General features: G+C 30.4%; 1 protein-coding gene across 1 annotated transcript in view; it reads left to right on the forward strand.

Moving 5' to 3' along the window:
- Positions 1-10517, forward strand: part of LOC106468606 (protein ELYS-like) — an 82573-nt gene extending 72056 nt beyond the window's left edge. Inside the window, exons 30-35 of the mRNA XM_022396955.1 lie at positions 1256-2792; positions 2886-3514; positions 4051-4124; positions 5323-5623; positions 8348-8407; positions 8612-10517. Of these exons, the coding sequence (XP_022252663.1) occupies positions 1256-2792; positions 2886-3514; positions 4051-4124; positions 5323-5623; positions 8348-8407; positions 8612-8904 (2894 nt within the window). The 3' untranslated portion in view covers positions 8905-10517. The remainder of the gene's footprint in view (positions 1-1255; positions 2793-2885; positions 3515-4050; positions 4125-5322; positions 5624-8347; positions 8408-8611) is intronic.
- The last annotated feature ends 17268 nt before the right edge of the window (positions 10518-27785 follow it).

The raw sequence follows: 27785 nt of genomic DNA on the forward strand, positions 1-27785 counted from the left end.
TAAATGGTGAACTGTTTTAATATTTATTAATGACTGTTTAGAAGACATAAGAAATGAAAAATAACTTTATTTATGCATCTTTTGTACATATCTTTACTTTGTCATTAAAAGTTCAAATCATCACAACCATTGGTATGCCATGGTTAAAAAAGTATGTACTGTTGGATGATCAGTATTCTTAGTTTCATGTTCATGCATTATGTACACTTAGGTTTCTATTTTGAAATATAATTCTGCTACAAAACTCAGTGAAGGATGCCTGGAATACATGTCAAATTTTGCAACAATCGAATAGTTGACTAAAAATTTAATTTTGGGTTAGAAGTTCTAAAAGTAGAAAATAAATTCCCTCCACATGCCTTGTTAATGTACATATATATATTACTCATTGCTCTGGTCACTGGACAACACTGGTTTATATTAGTGAACAATTCATCACATAAGTGAATAATCTTAATATGATGACCATTTTAATGTCTTTTATGATATAAAATAACTGAGTATTTAAAGAAATCTGTATGCTTCAAATGACTTTGTCAACATGAGACAGGAAATGTATTGTAATTTTTGTCTTCCTAGAAAACAAGGTAAGTTTAAAAAGTCTTGTTAAACATTACCTGTTGAAATTTTTATCCATATTTATACTTGTGTATGGTCTAAAATGTGTCAGCCCATTACTTTCCAATATTATTAGTTTCACTGATATAATGTCAAGAACAATAACTCATTGTGTGGTTGAAATTTAAATTAACCTTCAAAAGGCACACAGTTTTCTAACAGAGTCCTTACTGTTTTTTTTTAATAAGTTCACTTAACTTGATGGACATTAAAAGTAGTTTCAGGTGTAACAAAATACAAATAGGTTAATCTCACAAATAACAAATAACATTGTCTTATTATATGGATTACAGTCAAGAAGTCTTGTTGCATTATCATGAGTGAAAATCAAGCAAATTATGGTGATTAAACCATCCAACAGTTTGAGAAAATATACTTTTGTGGTTCCCAAAAAGCACAAAAAATACTGTAGCAATAATTCAAAAACTCGTAGGTAACTGAGGAAGAAACTGATTGTTAGTATTAATTCAAATAATTTTAATTATTTCATTTTTTTCAAAGAATACTATTATTTAGAAAAATGATAAACCTGTCTGTTGACTACTTGAATAAAAATTGACATGAATTATAACTTATTTAAGCTATGTACCCAACAGTATTCCATTTACCATTTGAAAAACCCTTTATCACCTTTCAGCCACTGAAGACATCATAGAAACTAAAGTGGTTGATGAGGAGTCTGAACCTACTCCATCTGTTTACAAAACTTCATCTATTGAAGAGTACAGCACATGGATTCAAACTGAGTCTGCCTCACATGAAGCTGCTGAACCATTTACTTATAAAATCCTTGAAGTTGAACATCAGTTGAATATGGAAACTTCAAAAGTAGAAAACTATTCAAGTGATGAAAGTGGCAAATACCCAAAGCCCTTCAGACATAAAAACAGCCATGTCCCTGATCAAATGTCTAAGCAAGAAATTGAAGATATGTTAAGATCTTCTAGATTAATCACTGAAACACAAGAGAAAACAGAATTACTGTTAACACCCTCAGAAGTACCAGTTCAAAATATGGTTTATATGGTAGAAAATCCTTCACAAAGAACTTGTGATAAACAAAATGAAACAAAAATTCACATAATACCATACAAAACACCAAATGAAGAACAAAATTACATATGGGGATCATTAGAGTCAAATATTGGTTCACCAGAAAAAGTGGGATTATTAAATTCTTCTGAGATGTCATTCAGAGAAAGTAAGAATATATTAGAACCTTCAGAGATAACTAATGAAATGCCAAAAAGATTTAGATTCTCAACAACAACTTCTGAACTAGCAGCTGAAGGATGGAAAGATGTGGTAAAGATTTCAGAAATAGCTGCTGATACATCAGATAAATTTCAGCATTCAGTAATGTTTACTGAAGTAATAGGTGAAGAAAGGAAAGACTTTGTCGTACCTTCAGACACATGTGTAGACACAACAGAGAAAGTTCATAACTCAATATCACCCATGGGAGTGGCAGCTCAAGAGAGGAAAGGTATTGTAGGACCTTCAAAGACCCCTGTTAATACACCAATGAAAATGCAGTTCTCAAAAACACACAGTGAAGTCATAGTTTTGGAAAATAAAGATACTATAGGACCTTCAGAAACATCAGAAAAATTGCAGTACTCAGTAATGCCCATTGAAGAAGTAGTTCAAGAAAAGAAAGTTATTGTAGGACCTTCAGCAAAAAGTTTTGATACACCAAAGAAACTACAACCCTTAGTAACATCCTTAGAAGTAGGAATGCAAGAAAATAAAGATACTACAGGACTTTCAAAAACATCTTTAGACATACTGGAGGAAGTGCTGTACTCAGTAGCACCCATTGAAGTAGCAGTTCATCAAGAAAGAAAAAATATTGTAGAAGCTTCAGAGACAGTTGTTGATACATCAAAAAAAGTATATTTCCCAGTAGTACCTATTGAAATAGAAGTTTTGGAAATGAAAGATATTTTAAGACTTCCTGAGGCATCTGTAAATGTACTAGAGAGAGTGGATTTCTCAGTGACACCCATTCATATAGCAGCACAGGATAGACAAAATGCTCTTGTTCTTTCAGAGACTTCTTCTGACACATCACAGGAAATGCAGTACTCAGTAACACCCACTGAATTAGTAGCTGAAGAAAGGAAAGACACAGTAGGATCTTCAGAGACTTCTGCAGACACATCAGAGGAAACATGAAGGTCCTACTGTGTCTTTCCTTTCTTCAGCTACTATTTCATTGGGCATTACTGAGTACTGCAGACATTTGTGGACATATCAGAGGAAACACAATTCTCAGTAATACCCACTGAAATAGTAGCTGAAGAAAGGAAAGACACAGTGGGACTTTTAGATACTTTTATGGACACGTCAGAGGAAGCACAATTCTCAGTAACACTCACTGAAGTAGTAGCTGATGAAAGGGAAGACACAATAGGACTTTCAGAGACACTAGCTAATACACCTGATGAAGTAGTAGTCCAAGAAAAAGAATGTTTTGCTAATCCTTCAGAAGCATCTAGTATTGCATCATCAAATAGTGGAGATTCCACAAAACTGTTTGAACTATCACTTGAAGTAGAACCTTCCATTAACCCTACAGAAAAACTATGTTACACAGAAGTATACCCTGGAGTGTCATGCCATGATAGGGAAACTACCACAGAACTCACAGTTACCAGCACTGAAAAACCAGAGGTAGAAATGGAAATTGGAGAAGCACCCATAAATATAATTATGAATACTGTAAACATGGGAAAAGCTGAAGAAGTGATGATGGAATGTGAAGAAGAAACATACAGGCTTTTTCTTTGTAGCTCAGAAACTGAGAATGAACAGGACGTGGGTGATAAAAGAGCAAGCCTTGCAGTTGATAAAAAGCAGAGCATGTTTCAACAAGAAGACTTTCAAGAAAAAGGTAATTGAATAATCTATGATGTTTAAATGCAATGTGGTAGAATGAGTTTATTCATTTCAAAACTTGGTTTCACTGACATGGTTGTATTTTTTTCAGTTGGTAAGAATAGAATGGTGTATATTTGCATCTCAAAATGTCACTGTTTGAGATTACTTGTTTTGACTTTAGTGGACTTTTAAGATTTATTTTTTGTTCTTTGGTGTTTTCTTTTGTATTTTCAAATGTTTTTGAACATTATAGTTTTATTAGAAAAATCAACTGATCACATACTTAAAAATTAACAGTACAAGTTCTTTGGTAAATAGTTACACTTTGTAAAGCACTGAATTATCTATAACTGATTTTTAGTTTTTACTCAATATTTTGGCTTCGTTGGTTCAAATGTTAATCTTAATATTGATACTAGTTCAAAATATATTACTTAAAAGCATGGAAACATTCAGTCATTTGTTTGACCAAATTACACAATGATTTCAGCCAACTATTTTTCTTGGTTTATTTTTTATAACCAATAAAATCTGTTAATTATGCCTTAGATAAACTGGATACAAATTCCATCCTCCAAACCAGTTTTGGAACAGAACAAGAGCACATTGAACCAGTCATTGATGTAAGTTTATCAATTATTACTTTTTAAGTTCATCACTTGGAGCTATAAATGATTTATTATAATTAATGTTTTAGGCATATTTATTGGTGTGTATGTGTGTTTACATGTACATAAATGTAGAACAACTGGATGACCGATGGAAAAAATCAGACTTATTTTATATGAATAAATATATAAAGTTTGTAGTTAATGTTATTATAGGTACATCTATAACTTGCAGGTAATAATTAAAATACAGCATTTTCTCTGACCAACGAGACAAAATTGTGAGTATGCTTTATAAATCTTAAAGCCTTTTCATTATTATTTTTTCATTTGTGTAGCACACCTCTCATATTTCAAGTGAAGTCTGTGCTAGTTTTGTTTAATGCAGAATTTAAAACAAGTGTAGTGTGAGAACTTTCTTAAATCAATCTAAAACACAATAATTATTTCTATATTCTTTAATATTCTAAATAATGTTTGAAATTCTAGCTTTGTATTCAGATGTAATGTAACCAGGAAGAAACATTTAGTCTTGGATGTGTGTGCATGTTTTGCCTTAGGTAGCAACTGTTTTTCTTTTATGAATTACCACTAATATAGCATTTTATGAAATTAAACATCAATAATTACACAATGTTTGGTCTTTTTTTTTATTCTTTGATGAACCATTTTTCTATTTATAGTATATACCCAAAGGCGTGTACCCATCACTACAGATTGGGGTGGGTGGGGAGATTTCGAAATAAAAAATGGACGTCTACACAAAACATTTAAGTAATTTACATAATAGTCAAGTGTGTATTTAAAACAGTCAGACAATAGTGGACCTTTTAGACAAAAATACTTGTAATATTGCGGTAATCGTTCAACACCCTTTGGTTAGGAAGATTTTTAAAAGCTTAAGATCAGATGAGTGGGTTATTGATATTTTTAATTCCTTTAATTGAAAATAAAAAGTAACGTTTTCAAAAGATTTATTTATGTTATTGACTGAACACAATATCTGAGCTGTACAGTGATGTAGATAAAAGGGATTTCTATCTTTGATTTGCTTATATTATGAAAAAGTTATTCCTTTTTATGTATCATGAAAATGAGTTTGTATATGTAGTACATATAATAAATCATGTAATGCTGGAAGTGTACTCCTGACACCAAAAACAAATTGTAATCAACAGCATTGGCTAATTTAGAAAAATATTTATTATTATAGGAAAACAAAAATCTTGTGATTTTATCAACAATGCCTGTAGCTAATTCTTTAAAAGATAATTTGGAGTTTCCACAGTTAGAAAATGCAAAGAGTTTGCCAGGTAGATCAGAAGATCCCATTAGGTCAAACATTCCATCACAAACTAGCCCCAAAGAAGTAACAACACAGTCCAGAGATTCTGAATTTTCCATAATGCAACATCTAAATTCTTCAAGAATTGCCACTTGGAAGACTGGGATCGCTCTTGAGGAGTGTGATTCTCCACTAAACTCAACAAATACCAAGTCTATGAATGAAAAAGGCATGTTTTTATTATAAAACCTACTGAAATATGGATATACTAAAATATCTGGACTAGTTTCCTTTGATTTTATTTCATGTATTTTTTTAAATGAAATTTATGTCAAAAACATAGTGAAACCAGTTTTATTTAATATTACATTACTTCCTTTATATGCGTTTTTATAATCACCTCATAAAAAGTACATTGTGAAATAATGTTTTAGTATATTACTCAGTTCTATGTCATTATCCATAATATTTAATTATGTTATTAATGTAATAAGTTCATACTCTAGGTAGATACATTAATAATATATGTGTATTTATAGATATATACTGGAATTGTTGAATAAAGTATTATATGTTTTAAATTATTATTTTTAATAATATATTTTTCATGCTTTTATAAGATTCTGTTAGGTATTTGGATGAGTAAATTAATTTTTAAAGAATAGTACTCAATTATCTGACATTCTACTGTTATGCACAATGACTGGTAGGCAGAAAATTAACATCCAACATTTGGATAATATATAGAACAATGGCTGTTATTATAGTGAAGAAATTTTGATTTATTCTGTTCATTTATTATTTCACAGACTTGTAATGCAAAAACACAGGCTCCAATTCCTTATGGTGGACAGTGCATTGTGTCATTTTGAACTAAAAAATCTATTTTTTTATTCAACAATATACAATGCCAAAAAGCTGTACTGTTATGGCTTTACAAATAAGCAAGATAGAGACACAGAAGTACATTTACTTTGCATTAGAAAGCAGCCTAAGAGAAGAAAAGTTTGGCTAACAGTACTAACAAGATTAGATTTTATGAAGGTCACTGGAAATGACACTTCTCATTTAACAGTATCTGAAAAACCCACAAAACCTTGATTCTCACTGTTTTCTTATCAGGAATTAGTAAGTGTGGTTTCAGTGAGTACCACTAGAGAACGTTAAAAAAAAGAAATTGTGAATTCTCTGTTTCAGTTTTCACATAATACACATTTATATAACAATAAATTTTTAAACTTTATAAAGACAAGTAAGGTTCAATATATACCTAACATAGCTATAATAATACAGTTTTAATGCAACAAAAAGTATTAAAACAAAAAAGTCAAAACTACGGGTTACTTAACATTTTCAAGTGTTTATCCCTACTTTGGCCAAATTAACATAATTACAGGGACTTGCCAAAATAAGAATATATATATATATATATATATATATATATATATATTAGGGATGCACAATATTAAAATATGGCCGAATACCACGTCTAGGTACCCGCTCACTAAACTTCGGGCGGGGCTGGGTGTCAACCAACACCAGGTTCTCCCCCCCTAAATTAACAACATACACAGAAATTAGAAACAAAATTGACATTTATTACATTTAACCGAATAATCACCAACAGAACATTCAAGTTTTACTTTCAATGCCTTGCCCCAACTTCTCGAACCCCCACCTTTCCCATAAATCCACTTCTAAAGCCATGCCTGTTATTAACCCCTATTGTTCTCTGAGTTCCCAACTTTCAGCAGGCAGTCAGTCTTTGTTGCTTAGATCATGTTTTTTTTAAAAACTAAACCAATTATTGACTGTAACTTTCAGTACTGCATAAGTTGCCACAAAGATTAGGACTTAGATGCCATTTTCAATTACCCAGATTTGGCTGTTTTTAACTTTGACACTCCGCCGAAGCCAAGTACTACCAGGTAGTCTATAACCGGCCGGGGCTGAATACCTGTCCTGGCACTCATGCATCCCTAATATTTATACATACTAATATCCTTTTTGGTACAAGACAAGAATCACTGGGACCCCAGACAGCCATTTTGTTTCATCACGATCCATACTATTAAGCACAAGCATACTTAAGAATAATTTAAAAATTCAGAACTAATTACATTTGAACTTGTGTGGAAAAGCCTCCTGTCTTAAACTAGCCACCATGGCCATATTTTCAGGCATGACTGCTTACTACAGGTTTGATTGTATCAGCACACGCATCTTGTATTTTAACAATACTTATATATATATATATATATATATATATATTAGAAGTTTTTGATAAATAAAATTCAAACTCGTCCATCAAAATAAGTGCAATTTATACATATACCAATGCTTTGTTTATAATTATGGTATCAAATTGATAGTGTAGAACATTTAATTTCATGACATAGACTTGGATCTTTCTGTAAACAATGATATATGGAATACTATATACAAAACCAACATATTACACATGAAGTTATATGCTTCAATATTTGGTATGTTTTCATATTCTGGAATGTAAAATGGACTGGTATTTTGATGAGGCACATAAATATTTTCATATTTAACTGATGTCATTACGTTCTCCAAGTTTATATGCTATTCTGTACTAAGCAGATTTTTCAAGTCTGTCTTGGTAACTGTAACAATTTTACAGATAATATTGATTAATGGTATGTCTTCACACTAAAAAATTTGAAAATTACAAATATTTCTAATTCCTTCTGTAAACTTGAGTTAAGTATTGTTTGACACAATACTCAGTCAGAAGTTAAGGATCAAAACAATATTTGTACTAACATTACTAGATACAAACTACAGCAGCTATTTTACATTTTGATGAATATTCTTCATTTAAGCAGTATTGCTATTATGTATCTAATGTTACGTTATTGTCTCGAGCAAAATGGGACACATACAAGATTCAGTCGATTTATTATGCTTAAATATCTTTCTTATACAGATGCAATTGGCTACTCCAAGTGTATATTTGCAGAACTAACTGTGCCTAAAGAAAGTGAAGGTATGTAAAGCAATTCTATTGGAATTATGTATCCTAAATAAATTGAAGTTTCAGATATATGCTTAAAACATATATTCAGTTATGCTAAGGCTTTAACTGAAAGTGTAGTATTGTAATTTTATCAACCATTTAACTGTCAATAAAATCTTTAAGGAGTATTATACAGTTTTGTAAAAGCTAAATATTTTTTTTAATCACTCGTAGATCTTCCCACGTTTGACACTTCAAAAACATGCACTACAACCTTCACATTTTCTCCACCACTTACGAAATTTCTCCCTTGGCAAAAAAATTCATTAGATATTGGTTCATATCACCCCTTCATGGAGTCTGTTCAGTCTCAAACTCAACAACTAAAGGACCCTTTGCTAAGTGACTCATCAACATCAGTGACTTCAAACGATTCAGACACTGTACTGGAAAGTTGGGCTGTGGTCATAGAGACAAAAATGAAACGAACAAAATCCAAAACTAGTTTAAAAAGTAGATTTAACTAATGACTTATGAACTTTAATAAAAACCTTGGGGTAGTGAGTTTTTTTCATTATCAGTTTGAACTTATGTAAGAATACTTCATCAATGTTGTAACAGTATTTTTTTTTTATTGTGTACAATTTTCATTTACTTCAACTTTCCTAGTTCCTTCATAAAATATACCATGTTAAATACTGATTAATGAAAAATTTACAAACTAAATACCAGAATTTTAATGGATATGAAAAATGCATAAATTAGAAATTTGTAGTCAAAACATTCATTTCCATAACTTGTAGGAACATAGACCATCTTTTAGAATCTTTCTTTTTAATGTGTTTAAACATATATCTAGCTTTAGTTATAGTTCTTTTAATAGGCATGTGTACATAAACACAAGTGTTTGATGTAGGATCTTTTCAGGTAATCACAGATATGGAGACAAAAGTTTTAGAATTATTTCAGCTGTGTACATGGGCATAATATTTCATTTATAGGATTACCCCAAGAATGCATATATGTATATATATAATTAGTAGTTATAACCAACATTCATTAAACTGTTGTTTTATGATCATTTAGTTTCATAACTAAATGGGGTGAAAATGTGCCTGTGTTCAAAATAATTGGAACAGTCTCCTTGGTTATGTTCTAATTTACAAAAGCAAAATTATTACAACACTTCAAAATTAAAAAGTTCTTATTCAGAAACTAATTCTAAGAATTTTTCTGTATCTAAAAAATAGCAAGAAATTTTAAGCTTAAAATGAGCTTTACCTGAGAATTTTTATACATTTAAGCAGGTAAAAAAACTACAGAATATTTTCCCATCAGAAGTGTTTTGATTTTATTAGAATACTATTGCTCAAAACATTTGCATGCAGTGGTACAAGAATGCACTCATCTTGTATATTTTCATCATAAATCCTTTGAACTATTACTTTTAAACATCCTTCAAAATTGATAGTAACCTAAGATTAAATTTTCAATTCATAACCATAAGATATAATTTGTTTCCCATATCCGGTTTTTATTTCTTTACATTGGTTATCTTACCATTATATAGGATAAATATTTCATTTAAAAAGTTGGATTTGGTATTTTCTTATTGGAACTAAAGTATTACAAATTATTTTAATACTAGCATTTTTACATGACTACTATGAGAGGTATAATTTGTAAATTGTGTTCTGAATATTGTATAACATTGAATGAAGTACAAAGTCAGATTTGTTGATTTTACAATAACAACTATAGTAAAAATGATGCAGTTATTTGAAATTTTTTTATTGGATGTGCGATACATGATCCATTGCAGACACTTCAATGAACTTGTAAAAAAAAAAAAACTAAAACTAAAGATCTATTCTTCCATGATGAAAATGGTGTTGGATTTGTTTAGTTTACATATATAAAAAACTGGGATTTAACTCAGTCAATTCAAAGTTTCAACTGTTTGAGTTCTTTATTTAGCGAACTTTACACAAAAATGAAGATGTATTTTTTATTATATTATTGGGATGAATCTCTATCACTTAAATGAAATGAAACAATCATATTGTGGAACTTTGAATTACCACACAACACAAATTGTTCAATTAATATATTTGTATAATGTTTTACAAAAAAAAAAAAAGACCTGCTTCTTTTAGATTTTAATAAATAATAATGAACAAAATGACTCAACTATAAGTATGTTTTATCTGGACTGGTTTTATACAAATTTCTTTTACAGAAAATAGTAGCAACATAACATAACATTATACAACAAATGTCAACATGACTACTTTATGCTGACACCAGTAAACTTTTCATGCTTAATATTGACAACTGACTTAGGGGCATGAAGTAGCATGAGTACATCTTTTGTTGTCAATGTTACAAAACTATTATTAAATTTCATCTGAGTAGACATGCAGTTTAAGAGAAACTGTAGTATTACTGGACTGGTGTTGTCATTATGACCAGTTTTGCACTATGTCTCCAAGTTTAAAAAACCTTTAACTCCTTCAATTTTTGTGTATATATACATTTAGCACATTTAACCAATTGAACTCAAAGCAATAAACTTCAAATTACAAAATACACTTTACTGTAGTTATAATTTAGCTATATCTACAGTCACAAACTCTTGTAATTAAAACAGCAAAATGAAGGTATTGGAATATTCTCTTTTTTTTTTTATTCTGGACTGTCTTTTTCATAGAGTATGCTAATTATGAGATTTTCAATCATACATTGAAAAATTATGCTCCTGCTATCACAAAACTATACTTTCAGATACAAATAAGTTGATATTTGACACATACAGCAGCCCTTTCACACATAACATTTTAACAATTTATATGTCAATTATTCTTTCAGTTAAAAATTAAAGATCTGTGATTCAAGCTTTCAGGTATTTCTCCAAAAATCAAAATCACCACCCTTGATAAGATATCTTTACAAACCTAGGCAAAAAAACAAATAAAAAAACTGTTATCTATTGCAATATTGTCTTTAAAAAAATAACTCAAATCAAAGTTTGACCAATGGCACACAAATAATTTTGTTTTTAGATAAATGTAGCCTTAACATTTATGGTTCAGAATCTCCTTTCTATAACACTGATATTAAAGTTTTGCTTTATACAAATACCATAGAAATAGCTCAGGTCTTTTAATGTACTATCTTTAACAAACAGACCATCAACATTCATGATGTTAGTAAAACAAGAATCTCCAAAAAAATTAAAGACAAAAATATAACCCTATAACCTGAGTGCTTTTGAAATGTAGACCTTTCTTCATCAGAGGTAAACTAATGAAAAAGATCCATCCTTGGAAAGTACTCTGGTAATAAAGTTGTATTTTCATCTACTTAACATATATACTAAAGTACAATAAACAACCAAGTTGATGTAAACTCAAAAAGTTTAATACCAGCCTTTAATTCATAATAACATTTTCTTATTCTATCAAGTATACAAAAAATAACATTACTAGAATTTCAAAATAGATAATCTACTTTCCATATTATGCCAATCAGTGGTAAATTAATTGCACTATTAGATATGGTTATCACATGTAAAGTTTTTCTTGTTTTAGTATTTTGTCTTCTGTCATTGTCATCATTCATGTACAGTAGAGAAAATATCACTTGAAACTTGGTTCAGTTTTGTTGTAACAATTGTCCCACACTAGTTTACAGATCTCATGTGGTTCTTTGTGTTACAGTTTTTCTACTTTCTTTTAGTCAAGAGTTACTTAGATAGTAGCAACTCTTCGGCTTATGAAGAAAGGCCATATAAATTTCCATTTTTTAACTCTTGTTATGCTAACTGGAATAATCTAGTTTTGTTTTATATAAAAAAGTGACAACTTCCAATTATAAGAATGATTTATTGTCATCAGCATTTCAGCTTATGCTTCCACTGGGACAATTCAACCTTTAACTCTGTTTCCGAGCAGCCTATATATTGCTTTGACAGTTTTAATGACCAAAAATGTCTGAATCCCCAGTACAAATAAATATTACACATCATTAACTAGAAAATTGTTGAAATAATAACAGGTCAGATTTGACAAAATTCCTTACTTACAAAAACCACACTAAATTATATTTTTAGGAAAAGAAAACTACACTCTCATCAATACAGTAATATTATTTCTGTGCTTTAGTACTAACAGCAGTTACAGTACAACTTGGATAATGGATCTTAGTCAATCAAATTTATAACATTAGATTGAAAATTTTGAAGCAATACTAAGTCAGATTTCCATAGTAAAAATAGCACATTTTATACTTTGTTATGAACTTGCACCATTAACTTTGTATCATTCACCTAGTATTTATGTCCCTAAATTTACATTCATACTTAAAGTATTAAAATCATGTTCACAAAAACAAACCTTATAACTTCCTACAAAGATGATGTACACTTCATCCACATAGTGTTATTATCAGCACATATCAGGCATATGAAAACTTATCCACTTTTACACCATTTGTGAACCCTACAAAAAGATGCAAGCCAAAGGCATTTCATGAAACACTGTTTCAAACCTATGAATATAAAAACAATCTTTGGATGAAAAATAGTTTCACAAAGAAACGCATTAACAAAACATTATTTCTTCAGTAGAATGCACACTATTTGAAGGAAGTAAAAAATTCAAACACTTCTACAAGATTCTAATTCACTGAAAAATTCACATGTTTATATAAATCAGTCAGTTTCTTCAAACTATACAGATAAAAAGGTGAAGAAATACTTTCAATTTTAACAAAGCCATCTGCTGTATAAGGGAAGTTCAAAACATTCATGAACAATAAGACAATTCATGTAAAATACCAACTTTTAGCCCTACTAATAAATTTCAAACAATTCTTTTGCACATTCTTATCTAATTAACTTAAATACTGAATCTTGTTAATGCAATTACATGAAAAAAAAACAGAAATCTGAAACTCTATTTTATTAATAATATTTTAATATAAGGTTATAAATTAATATGACAGCTACAAGAAACTATATGGTTCAAATATAGTAACACCAACAATCTGTTGTAACAATTGTCCCATAGCAGAATACAAACTGCATATGGTTCTTTGTGTTACATTTTATCTCCTTTCTTTTAGTCAGGAGATGCATAATTACAAATAACAACATCTCCTCGGCTTACAAAGAAAGGCTACGTTACTTTTTATTTGCAGTTGTCTTATTCTAACATCAAGTTTAATATTATATAAAATAAACTTATTTTTGAAAGGTATAATTAAAGGAATTCAAATAATCAAGATAAAACATTAACCCAAAAATGAAATCTGTATTTGATTTATAAATATTTTCAAAGCTTTAAGCATACTTATTTTTTTCTAGAATTAGTGAAACATTTTTAAAGAGCTAAAAACTGTCAAATCTGTATTTGTTCATTTAATTTATGAATAACATATCATATTTAAGTCACATTCTTTTTTATATTTACTTTGTATAGAACAACAAAAGCAAAACTTATCTGAAGATAAGATAATCACTGTACTCGAAAAGTTTTTAATGTTTACAAATATTGTACTTCAATTTTTCATAAGAGCATGCAATAATTCTTTTTGTCATAAATGAAGTTTTAATTGATTGACACAACTCAAAATTAAGAATTTTTGGGAGGATAAGGTCATCTAAATTTGTTATGTATCTTGACTTCCACTCTTTAATAATGTCCTGCATAAATGATTAAAAAATACAAACATTTATAGTGTTGTAAAGAGTGGATAAGAAAATTGACATTATTTTAGAAAGCACAAGGTTGTACTTAATGAGCACTGTTTTAACCAAAACAAATGTTATTAGTGGAGCCCCTCAATGTTTAAGAATGTTTTATTATTCATGCCAGGGCTGTCCAACTGGTGGCCCTTGAGGTGCATCTGGCTTACAAAGATTTTAATGTGGCCCACCAAGAAATGCCCATTTTAAAATGTATATTATAAACTCTTTAGTATGTGTATATGCCTTTCAAAATTAACTAGAAAAGTAAGAAAAATAATTGTTTGTAACAAAAACAAAATTTCCATACTAAGAATATTTTAAATTATTTAGAGTAGTTCCTAATATACTTAGTCCTAAATGACATTGCTATGATGACTTCTGCCACCCATTTCAAAGTCATTGTATGTTACCCACTATTATTTAGTGTCCAGTAGGTTTGAAAGTATCTATTTGTGCATTACTGAATGAATGTGTAAGTTTTAATTGAATTGAAATTGAGTGCATCTAAGAAAAGAAATACAGACAGCAAAAATCTTGAGTTTCAAGAATGTTGGTTTTCCCATTATCTGCGAAAAGGCTTTCATAGGTGCAGTTTGACTAGTTGTAGCTGTCATAAATCAATTTTCTGTTTTTCATTTTGCTTCACCACTGAAATTCTAGATTCCCTTATATTATTTGAATATTTTTGTTCATTGAAAGAAACATGTCTTTTATATTACATTCAGTACTGTTTGTGAACACACTAAGCTCTGTGGTTTACCTTTATCTTCAACAAATAAATATTCTATTTAGAAAAAATCATTTTGTGATAGACAATTAATCAATCAGTTTACCATAAAATGGCTTGAGTTATTGGTAATGAAAAGATTGTTAAAAATCTCTAAACAGTTCCATTGTCACACGTAGTATTGCTCGTCATTTCTTTGATGGACCATAGTGCAAAATATAGTAAAAAATAACAGTCCTTTTTTTTCAGATGCTTTTAACAAGTGTTGATGTTACTGATATACCAATCAGATGTTAATTTTCAGTTTAGCAAAAATTTTAATTCTTTGGAATAGTGGTTACATTTGGCACCATTACATGAAATTACAAAAGGAGAGGATACTTATAATGAAACGAAAACACGGGAAATGAATATGGTAGTTTTGACAAGTTTAAAAGTATTGTTTCAGTGCTAAATCAAGTGTTGGTCAAAATATTGGTCTTGCTGGGTTGCTGATAAAATGTCGTCATAGTATGCTGAATGTTACATTGCATTGTGCAGGTCTTCATTAAAACTGGCTAGTGTTATTAAATATGTTACAAAAATTACTATTCTGATTAGGAACAGAAATCATGCTCCGATACACAGGAAATTCAAAACTTTTGGAATAGTTTGATGCTGCTTATGGTGATTGACTTTTTACAAACAAATGTTCTTTAGTTAAGTGCAGGAAAGTGTTTGATCATACTTTTTCAGCTTAAGAATTTCTTTTTAAAAATTAGAAGTATAATGTGACTGATTTGAAAGCAAGTCTTACTGATATCAGAAGTTCACTTGCTTTCTTGACAGACTTTATACAATACTTACACACCCTAAGCACAAACCTGTAAGGAAAGAACCAAAATATCAGCCAGCTTTACAGTCACCATTCTGTATTTCAAAACAAACTTATTTTGTTAAAGTCTATGATAAAGAAAACTGGCCCAACAAATTTTGACTTTTGTAATAGTTTTTTTTATTAGACAAAAGATTTTGATGCAATTATAGAATTCAGTTATAACATCTCACTGAAAATTTCAACAGTTCTGTGTAATGAAGGTTTAGGTTGTTCAACACTTCAACCAGCAGTGACATTGGTAGTGAAGATGCAAAATATCAAATGGAATTGTGTGTGACAACAAATGAATTTCATGCCTCAAGGTTGAGTCAAGAATGCCATTCTTAAACTCCTTCCTAAAGATAAGTACCCAAATTTAATGGCATCAATGTTTTGCAAAACCTACATATGAAAAAGTATTTTCCAACAAGAAGTACATTAAATCAAAACACAAAACATTTCACACTGCACTTGAGCATCTTCATCTTTTAATGACAAATGTCAAAGTGGATGATGGAGAACTAATTTTATAGCACCTCCTTCTTCAGTGTTCTTAATAAGTTATGCAAGATAAACCTACTAAACCAATTCATGTTGTTCATAAAATATGTTTTTTCTATGAATTCCTAAAAACAACACTTCAGAAAGTTCGGCTCACTAGCAAGATATTTTAAATAAATTTAGAACCACATCAAAAAAAAGTTGAACAGCATTGATTTATGCCAATGTCTTAACTGTAAATTTGAATTGTAAATTATCCAACAATGCTGATACTACTAAAATGTAAGACACAGCCAACATTAGTTAAGGATTTTTCACGTAGATTAACGTAGTAATGTCATGTTGATGAAAGAATATGTCTAGAAAAGGAAAATAAACATTTTCTTCTGTTTGCATATGGGACATGAGGCCAAATAGGATCTTATAGACATATCATTTCCATATGTTTTAGTGCAACCAATAAAAAATTATTACTTATGAAAAACATTTTAAAATAGATTACCAAATACACATCTATAAAATACAGCAACTAATCTAAAGAAATCTATACTCATCCTGTTCAATCTATATTACAACCAATGAATTTAGCAGCAAAAGATGAATATTTGAAAAACTAATTGTTCTAGTCTTTGAAGACAAAAGCAAGTGATGAGTGGTACACTAGAAATAAGTTGCAAATAAATGGAATAACTTAAATATATCAGATTTAAAATTTTGAAACAATACTAATTTAGTTTTTCTTAGACAGAGGTAGTACGTTTTATAATTTGGAATCAATTTGTGTCATTAAATTCATATTCACCTACTTGCACGTTAATACTGTCTTTGGATTTACATTTACATGTAGAGCACTAAAATAATGCTGACAAAACAAACCTTATGACTTATGAAGATGATGTACACTTCATCCAAATAGTGTTACTACCAGCACGTATCAGGCACATGAAAACTAATCCACTTTCATAACATATGGTAAACCTACAAAAAACGTAAACCAAAGGCATTTCATGAAACACTATTTTTGCTTTTGAACTTATGAAAGTAAAAACATCTAATCTTGAGATGTAAAATAAATTCACAAAAAAAACTTTCCTGAACAAAAACTAAATGAAAGTAAAAACATACAAATACTTCTACAAAAATGTAACTATTAAACAAAAAGTATTGTTTTGTGTAAGTCAGAATTTGTTTTAATAAACGACATTGAACACAACCAACACTAATAAAAAATTAAGGAAATATTCTAATTCTGAAATCCAAAAGGTCTAACAAGTTCAAAACATTCATCAGAAGTAAGAAAACAACATGTAAAATACCACATTATAAATTTTAAACTGAATTTTTTGTGCACATTCTTATCTCAAATTTAAAACATCCTGAATTTTGTTAATGCAGTCACACACATACTAAAAAATTATCTTAAAGCCATAAACTAATATCACAGCTACAAGAAAATATATGGTTAAAATATAGTAACATCAATAATCTGTTGTAACAATTGTCCCATAGCAGAATACAAACTGCATATGGTTCTTTGTGTTACATTTTATCTCCTTTCTTTTAGTCAGGAGATGCGTAATTACAAATAACAGCATCTCCTCGGCTTATAAAGAAAGGCTACGTTACTTTTTATTTGCAGTTGTCTTATTCTAACATCAAGTTTAATATTTCATAAAATAAACTTATTTATGAAAGGTATAATTAAAGGAATTCAAATAATTAACAAAAACAAATCTGTATCTAAGTTTTTAAACATTTCTAAAGCTATAAGCAATATTTCTTTTCTTAGAATTATTGAAACATTTCTAAGTAGCTAGAAATTCAAAATTATTTGTTCATGTACTTTCCAAGTAACATAATATCATATTGAAACCACATTTTCATATTTAGTTTGTAAATAACAACAAAAAACATGAGGAGAAAACAATCACTGTACTCAAAACTCAGTTTTTCAATGTTTACAAATACAGTACTTCAAGTTTCATTACAGCAATATGAAATATGCTTTTCTTTCTGTCATAAATGCACAGTTTCAACTGACTGACAAAACTCAAAATTAAGTTTTTGGCATGGTTTTTTTTTTGGTGTAGGGATGGGAGCACCTAAATTTATATTATGTATTTTGACTACCAGTTTTGATAAGATACCAAGTAAAAAGGGGATGAAAAGATAATGGTATTATTTTAGAAAGCACAAAGCAGTGTTTTATGGGCACTGTTAAAACTGAAACTGTTTCATTAGTTGTCTCTCTCAATAGTCAAGAATGACTTATTATTCATGTCCATGTGTTTAGATGTCTATATGGGTTGTAAATTTTCAAAGTCTGCTGATATTCTACTAAGTTACAAGCTGACACTGGTGAAAATGATTCCTGTAGATTAGTGTAACAAGGTGATGTTCACTTCAATGAAAGGGTACATTCAGAAATGAAACAAGATCATGTGATGCTGAAGGCAATTCTGTAATACATGTAGGATATGATGCTAAATGACAGGTATTTTAGACATATTTTCCATAGTGTAGTTTTAGTGGTGCAAAATTTAGGGCTTTGGGTACTAAGGGTAGAGCAGAGAGCTCACGGGCATACCATATATTTGTTTAAAAGGACAATACTAATCACAAACATCTTAAAGTAGATTAACAAATGCTTATCTAAGATATAGCAAATAATCTAATGAAACCTACGTTCATCCTGTTTCATTTTTAATATTATAACCAATGAATTTGGCAGTAAAAGATAAAAACTTGAAACTAATTATTCAACAGTCTTTGAAGACAAAGGGACATTGGAAACTAGTAGCAAAGAAATAAATGAGATCACACATCGGCACCAAATTTAAATCTTTATAATAATATTAATTTACTTTTTCTAAAGTAAGGGTAGCATTTTTTATACCTTGCCATGAATTTGCATCATTAAATTCATATCATTCACCTGCTTATGTTAATATTATCCTTGGAGGTACATTCATACTTACAGTACTATAATCACATTGACAAAAACAAACCTTTTAAAATTTTATGGAAGTGATGGATTCTTCATCCAAAATAATGTTATTACTAGGACATTTCAGTCACATGAAAACAAATCCACTTTCATACCATTTGTCAACCCTACAGAAAAGATATAAACCAAAGAAATTCACAAGACTTTTATTTCAACTTAGGAATTTAAAATATTTAATTGTGAGATAAAAAAATTAAGTTTCACAAACAAGCATAAAATATTTCCTGAATAGATTGCATGAACTATTCAAAAGTAAAAATTCACACTTATATAAGAATTTGATTCATTAAAAAATTCACAGCTTTGTACAAATAATCAGTATTTAAAACTACACAAAACATGATCTACACAAATAAAAAGTGAAGAAAAATATTCTAATGTAATTTTAACCAAGAAATTGAAATTCTTTTGCAAATCCTTATCTCAAGATTAATAAAAATTGAAAATTTAAAACCCTGCAAATAGGGGTCATAAAAAAGTAAGAAAACAAGGCTAGAGATACTGTACATATTATTTACCCAAACTACAAATCCCTATTCTGACTTCACAAAATGTAATTATAGGTAATAGCATGGAGCCAAAAAAAAAAGATGTTTGTAGTTTGAGTGAATAACATCTACAGTATCTTCAGCTTTGTTTCCTTACTTTTTTTATGATCCCTATTTGCAGGTTTTTCAATTCCCAATTATTATCTATCTTGTTTGCTGGCTTTTTTATCCTCATTATTATGAACCACAATTGTGGTTCATGATATAGGGGTTGGCTCCCTAAAGACACTGATTGTATAGTATACAAAGCATTGAGTATTTAATGTTTATCTATTATTCGCTGGTAATTCCTGGTACACTCTGTACTTAAGCTTTCTAAAGGAACACCAAATATTTGTAAAAAAGGGGTAATGATAACATAATTTACACTAAAATTATGATGTTTAACTTATGTAAAATATAGAAGAAACAAATTGACTTTTCAATACCCCTACGACCTTTGCAGCACCTTATTTAGTATTCTACAAAAGGTTTGGGTGAAATTTACCTAGCCATTTGTGCTGTAGGCTTCAGTGCTTGAATGACTTCCAAGAGAAACTTGGCCAGTAGCAATGAAGAATCTGATAAAATCTCTCCTCTTTCAAGAGACAACATAAAAATAGTTCTATGACCTACACAGGAAGTTTTTTTAGTAGGTTTTCCCAGGTTTAAATAAAACATTCATAGCCATTTTTTATGTAGGCTTGTGAAACAAGAATAATATGAATAATAATAGTAATATGAAGAACAAGTAAATGGATTTTGTCTAACAATTGGAAAATCAACTTTTTTGCTTTTAATATTTTAGCAGCTTTAGCCATTGAGAGAGGTCTTCAAGAATAAGCCTGCTTCTTAAGATGGTTGTGCCCATATGTTCTATTAGAAGTTTTGTGAAGTTCCTGGGTGATCCCTATTATGAACCACTATATTATGATTCATGATACTTACAAAATACTGAATTTTATTCATGCAATCACACATAAAAAACATAAATATGAAATTTATAAAGAATATTTAATGTAAGGTTATAAGTTAATGACATCCACAAGAAACTATATGGTTAAAATATAGCAGCATCAACAACAAAGTAACATCAATAATCTGTTGTAACAATTGTCCCATAGCAGAATACAAACTGCATATGGTTCTTTGTGTTACATTTTATCTCCTTTCTTTTAGTCAGGAGATGCAAAATTACAAGTATCAGCATTTCCTCGGCTTATAAAGAAAGGTTATGCAACTTTTCAATTGCAAGTTTTTGTTTTAGTACCAAATTTAATACTTTATAAAATAAACTTATTTCCTAAAGATATTCTAATTAAAAAAACAGTTTATCCTAATAATCAAGTCCGTATCCAATTCATAAAATTATCTAAAACTATAGAAATTTCTTTTTTCGAATTAGTGAAAACATTTCTAAGTAGTTAAAAATTTTCAAATTTATATTCATTCATTTAATTCACAAATAACATATATTCAAACCCCATTCCTTCCCAAGAATAAAAAAAATAAACATATCTAAGGCTAAGTTTGCCACTGTAATGAAAACAGTTTTTCAATTTTCATAAGAGCATGCAAGTTTTCTTTTATTTTTTTCATAAATGCACAGTTTAAACTGTTTGATGCTACTTGAAAATAAGTATTTTTTGACCGGACTTCTATTTCTTTTGGAGGGATAGGAACGAGGGTACCAAAGTTTATATGACATATCTTTACTTTAATTACAATAAATGTCATCAGAAGATCCCCTCGAGTCAAAAATGATTTATTACTAATGCCAATGTCTTAGCTGTCTATATGGGTTGTAAATTATTCAACACTAAGATTAAAAGTAAAGCTCACACTGGTGACAATGTTTCTTGTAGAATAATCCATTATGAAAGTATTCAGTGAGAGTACACTTGCAAAGGAAATAACACCAATTTCAACAGTATACATGTTGAATTAGATGTTGTGATTAAGACAATGGAAATGCTAAATACAATTCTGTAATACATTGTTTCCCAAAGTGCAGTGCATGCCCCCAAGGGGCACAAGTGATCTCTAGATGGGTGCGAGCAATTAGAGTTAATAATGCAAAATTCAGCATTTTAATATATTTTTTAAATAAGAAAATAATAGGTAATTACTGAAAAAAATATCACACTTAAATGCATATCTGTGTATTACATCTCATGACTTAACTCACTCTTTCACTCACTTAATAAGGAGGCATGCAAGACACCCTGTTTATCAAAGGGGAGTTTGGATGAAAAATATTTTGGGAAATAAGGCTATAATGTACATAGAATACAAGGCCAAATGACAAGGTGTTATAAATATATTTCCAAGGTAGGGTTTTGTGGAGCAGAATTTAGCACTTTGGATTTGAAAACTTTCATATACATATAGGTCACTAAGGGTAGAGGAAAGCCCATAGGTGTACCATGCGTTTCTTTGAAAAAAAGAGCTTGGAAATGGGAATAGGTAGTGTTGTTACAGTGTGTCAGCAATAGCATGATGGTGTTTACATTTAACATGGTTCATAGTTTGACTTTTTCCATATACTACGCAGGTTTTGATTTCTGAACTAGTGACAGCTTATTACTCAACCTTCCTGACAGTTTTAGAGAGGGTACAGAATAATGGTGATGGTTTTAGTTAGTTGCTGAGAGATAAGCTATTCTGTGTTCGAAATAGATGCTCACAAGTTTGCCATTTGCAATTATTGTTGAATATTAGAGTAGAAAAAAAAAACTTGCTTAATTATCACAATGGCAATTTACAAAACTACACTGAATCATTACTAAGTATGTTTTCTGTTCTGTTTGCAAGATTTCGAAATTCCATGGTTTTCCATGCACTCACCCAACAGACTGAGTGCATTATTTCAGCTGATTAAATTTAACTGATTTTTGGGGTAAATGTGGTGTTAGAAATAAACAAACAGACTTCAATAAATACCTTTTCTTCTTTCTATTTATTGTTAAATCAGCACTTTTCTTGCTGATGATACTGAAGTGTTAAGTGTTGCTGATTGTGAAAAAGATGCTACTACTTTACAAAATAACTTGGATCATTTGGTGAGTTAGGGAAATAAATGGCAGATGGCTTTTAATCATAAGTGCAAGGTAATTCATGTGAGTTATAATTTGAATTATATAAATAATTTTGATGGGCATAACCTAAACAGTTGATGAAAGGGTATTGATGTTTAGGTTGATTAGTCTCTTAAGCTATGCAAGCAGTGTGCTCTCCCTAGAGGTAGGATAAATAGGATTTTGGGTCATATTTAGATAAATATTTAATAGAGGTCTGAAGAATTTATAATTTCATTGTTTTGACCACTAGTTGAGCCTCTTCTGTTGTATTGTGTTCAGGTTTAGGGTCTTTACCTTAGGAAGGACATTGAAATATTGTCAAGGGTTCAGAGAACAACTACTAGGATACTATCTGGGATGGAAAGGTTGTCAAATCTCTGAAATTGTTTTCTCTTGAAAAAATAACAGATTTGATGGTGGTGTTTACGATTGTAAAGGGAGCTGATAATGTCAATGCATTTTTTTGTGTACTTGGTGGTGGAAATGGTATAACTAAAGCCGGAATGTCATTATTTCAAGTAGAAGGGGTCTGGGGGTCCTCTCCCACCATGGATCAAGGAGGCAGTGTCCTTTGTCAAGGGGTTCTGAAGACAAAGTCCCCCCTCCTAACCAAAATTAAAGTTTAAGTATTTTAGGACATCTAAACTTGACTTTGAAGCAACACTAAAGTTTTAAACTTTTCACAATGAATTCATAATGTTATTTTCCATAATATAAGAAATTATGACAAAATGGTCACATGAAAAACTATGCAGTATCTTTAGATTATCAATGAAAAATTTAAGCCTATAAGATGCGAGCCTATTACAGCATCTTCTTGAACAAAGTCCTCCCAAGAGTTGGACAAGACAGAAAATTTTCACAAAAAAGCAAGCTTGGCCAGACTTAAATTTTTGTAATGAAATCTTACTTGCTTTATGTAGAATAGGATTTAATAATGTGTACAATATTTTATTTAAAACAAAAATTCAGCTCTATATACAAACTTTATTCTGCTGCTGTACAATGTCTTATTCATCATTCAATATGAATGGTCAGTCATGGAAAACCTGCATTTTATGAAAATTCAGAGGGAATCTAGCTAGATCTATACTTTATGGAAATTATCTTTTTTTTTCACTATTTTATATGGAATTACTGTATTTTGTTATTCTTGTATTAGAATGTTCAGGTAAGAAAAAATCTGAAAATCTCTTTATAATTTCACATTTGTTCAATTACAGATGAAATTTTAAGACATTGCAAATGGATCATGAGTTTACTCGTGTTTCGTGCAGTGTCTTTTTGTGAAATTTATTAAAATGTTGCATTCGAAAGGATTCAAACGCATTTTATTTTGTTCCAGATGGTTATTATTTTTATGATTTTGCTTACGATAACCATATTTTTATAAATGGCTTCTCACAGAAAACGTAATGTGCTAAGTGAAGATGAGATAATTACTGAACTATTTGATGATAATTTGTCAGATCTTCCAAGTGAAGGTGAAGATTCTGATGTGAATGTGTTTGTGGATCATTCTGACAGTGACGTTGTTAGACCTACAAAGATACGTAAAGTTGTTGTGCTCTCAACTGATTCTGAATCAGAAAGTGATGATGATTCTACAAACGTTCCTGTTAGTGATTTGTTTTCCCATTGTGATGATGATAATTGGTCAGAAATAGATATTCCACCGAACTTGGAAATGTTTGAAGAAAATCCAGGAGTCACTATAACTCCATCTGAACCCAAAAGTATTGCTGCCGTAACAAGTCTAATGTTTGACTTGTTTGAAAGGTTTTGTCAGGAAATGTGTACCTACCATAATCAAACTGCAGAGAAACAAAATGTCATTTAAAGGACTTCAATGGTCTGAAGTTACACCTACAGACATGAGGAAATTTCTAGGCCTTATTCTACTAATGGGACAGACAAGGAAATATAACTGGAATGATTACTGGTCAACAGATCCTCTTTTGATTAACCCCAATATTTTTGCAGACAATGAGCCAAAACAGATTTGAACATTTTAGCATTTCAATGATAATCAGAAAATGGATGAGTCTTCAGGAAGGCTCTTCAAAATTCAACCAGTACTGAGTACTGGATTATTTCCTCAATAAATTCAGGACACTATATAAACCAAAACATCAGTTGTCATTGGATGAGGGCATGATTCCATGGAGAAGACGTCTAAGATTCAGAACATACAACCTTGCAAAAATTTTAAAATAGGGGTTGTTGGTGAGAATGACAGGTTATATTTGCAACATGAAGACTTATACTGTTGAGGGGAAAAAATTGGAGGAGACTATTTCTTCAGTTCTTGTTACTAATCTTGGATTGTGGCACCACATATACTAGGACAATTATTACAACAGTACTTTCATTGCAAACCTGTTCCTAGAACATAAAACAAGAGTCTGCAGAACAATCAGAGTGAATAGAGGGTTGCCACCAAGCGTAAAGTTTCAATAATGAAAAAAGAAGAAACAGCTTTCCGTAGAAAAGGTGATGTTATCATTTTCATAGGGAAAGACAAGAGAGAAGTGAGAATGGTTTCAACCATCCATGACTCATCTGTTTCTACCACAGTAAAGAAAAATAGAACAGCTGGAGAAGAAATAAAAAACCTGTGTGTGTGTGTGTGTGTGTTCTCCAATACAATGCTCACATGAAAGGTGTTGATCGTGCAAATCAGTACCTCTCATACTACACCATTCTCAGAAAAACAGTGAAATGAACAAACAAGGTAGTACTTTATCTAATAAATTGTGGCCTTTTCAATTCATATATAATCTACAAAGCCCTGAATTAATAGAAAAAATAAATAAATAAATAAACATTTCCTCCTCTCTGTGGCAAGACAATGGATTCCTGACAAAGAGAAAGAAGGCTCACTGGAACTAGAGAGGAACAAACCTACTCCATCATCTGAAGGTACAAGGAGAGCCCCACACAAGGATCCCCCAGAAAGACTGTCTGGTGACATGAAGCAGCATATTCCAGTGTTCATTTCATCTACAGGAAAAAAGAAGTTTCCTACCAGAGCCTGAACAGTTTGTACTGACCATGAGAAAAGAAGTGAAATGCGATACATATGCAAGTTTTGTGTGGTTCTACTCCATATAGGAAAATGTTTTACAAGATACCACACTTTAAAAATTTACTAGGTGTCTTCATGTAAATACTCTAAGTTTCAAATAAATAATAAAAAATACAATTGAGTAATGAACAACATAAAATGCATCCAACTCCTTTCAAACTCAGTTTTAATAAATGGCACACAAAAACGCTCTGCACAAAACACGAGTAAACTCGTAACCCATCCGCATAGTGTTAATTGCCAGTTTCAGAATTCAAAATTTAAAAAATATAGTGTTATTTGGAAGTTGTAATCAGTGTTTTGATAATGTATGTCAATTATTTCATAACAATCACTGAAAAAAGTTGCACAATACACTTAAAATGCATGTGTCATTTCAGCTCCTAGAATAAAGTAACTATTTGCTACTGCAAGAGGAGCAATAACATATGCTTCTCTACTGGACTCATGCTACAGACATTCGCAAAATCTTAAAAATTATCCTTACCATATGCTTTGTTCACACAAAAGCTGCAGAGACCAATACTGTAAGAAAGACAGTGGGGATTCTGACAATAACATTACTTCATCCATGTCCTGAGTTTTTATGGCTCAAATAATGAATACCATTTTCCTAGTCCAGAATTCCCCTCAGCTTATTGAAAATGAAACAAGTAATGCAGTTGAAACCTATATGAATTTAATAAACAAGATTGTTAGTAGCAAAAAGTTTCACCATTCAAAAGAAACCTACAGAAATAGATGCCATCGAGCTGGTTTGTCTTATTCAACAAGAGTTGTTTGGCATCATGTACCCTGGAAATCATTCAAGCTCAAAAGCCGAAATATTGTTTTGAAAAAACACATCTGCCCTCAATATGCAATATTTTTTTTTTATTGTTTTTGGATTTTCTAAAAATCTGAGAAAATTATTATATCATTTTCCCTTTGCAAGGAAAACCTACACCTAAAGTAGAGCCAAACTGACTCTAGAGGTACTTGCAAGTTATAATCCCCATTCCACAAAGGCATCATGAAAATCATTCGCATTTATCATATGCTCTTACTCGTATGACCACATTTTTAAATTGGCAGGAAACTGTTACAATGTCAAATGCACTTGTGAATGGAATCAGGGTCATCAACTGTCTATTTGAATTGACAGATTCTTCAGAACTGTATTTTGAAAAATGCCTTTCCATGATTTTTTGTTTGTTTATTAACCTAATATTTGTCTCTTTTAACTCCAAAATTTATCCATTGTGAATTTTACAATCTTGCTTGAATTCTTTATTGGTATTTAAGTTTATTCTTAAGTGGAAAAGGGACAATCATTTACAAACTATTTCTTCTTTCTTTACAGTGGTTCAAGACCACTTAAAGAATATCTCATTTGGAAACTCCTTTCTCAAAACAATCAAGTTTACTCACATACTGTCTTTATACATGATGGAATTTTACACACCAACTTATACAACAAACCTACAGACACACCACAATACCTTCAATATAAAAGCTGTCCCCCTGCTCACAATAAATGGAACACTGCCTAATCAAGATCTTACAATAAAGAAAATATACTCTGATGAAACAGACTATAGAAAACATGCCAAGGATCTAAAACAAACCATGTTACAAAGAGGATATAAAGATACCGAAATCGACAGACAGATCGAAAAGTTTCAAATAGAATTCCTCTTATCACTTTTAAACTCAGAAACATTTCACGAATTCTGAAAAAATATTTTCATCTCCTACAACTTAACAATCACCTTAAACTGATATTTCTTGAAGTTTCCATTGTTTCCTTTCGAAGAGATTGAAATCTAAAAGATATCCTTGTGTACACAAAAGTGAATTACATCCCACCAAAAATTGTTGTCAAACCTGCAAG

Source organism: Limulus polyphemus, unplaced genomic scaffold, assembly GCF_000517525.1.
Source record: "Limulus polyphemus unplaced genomic scaffold, Limulus_polyphemus-2.1.2 Scaffold3075, whole genome shotgun sequence".
NCBI classification, from domain to species: Eukaryota; Metazoa; Arthropoda; class Merostomata; order Xiphosura; family Limulidae; genus Limulus; species Limulus polyphemus.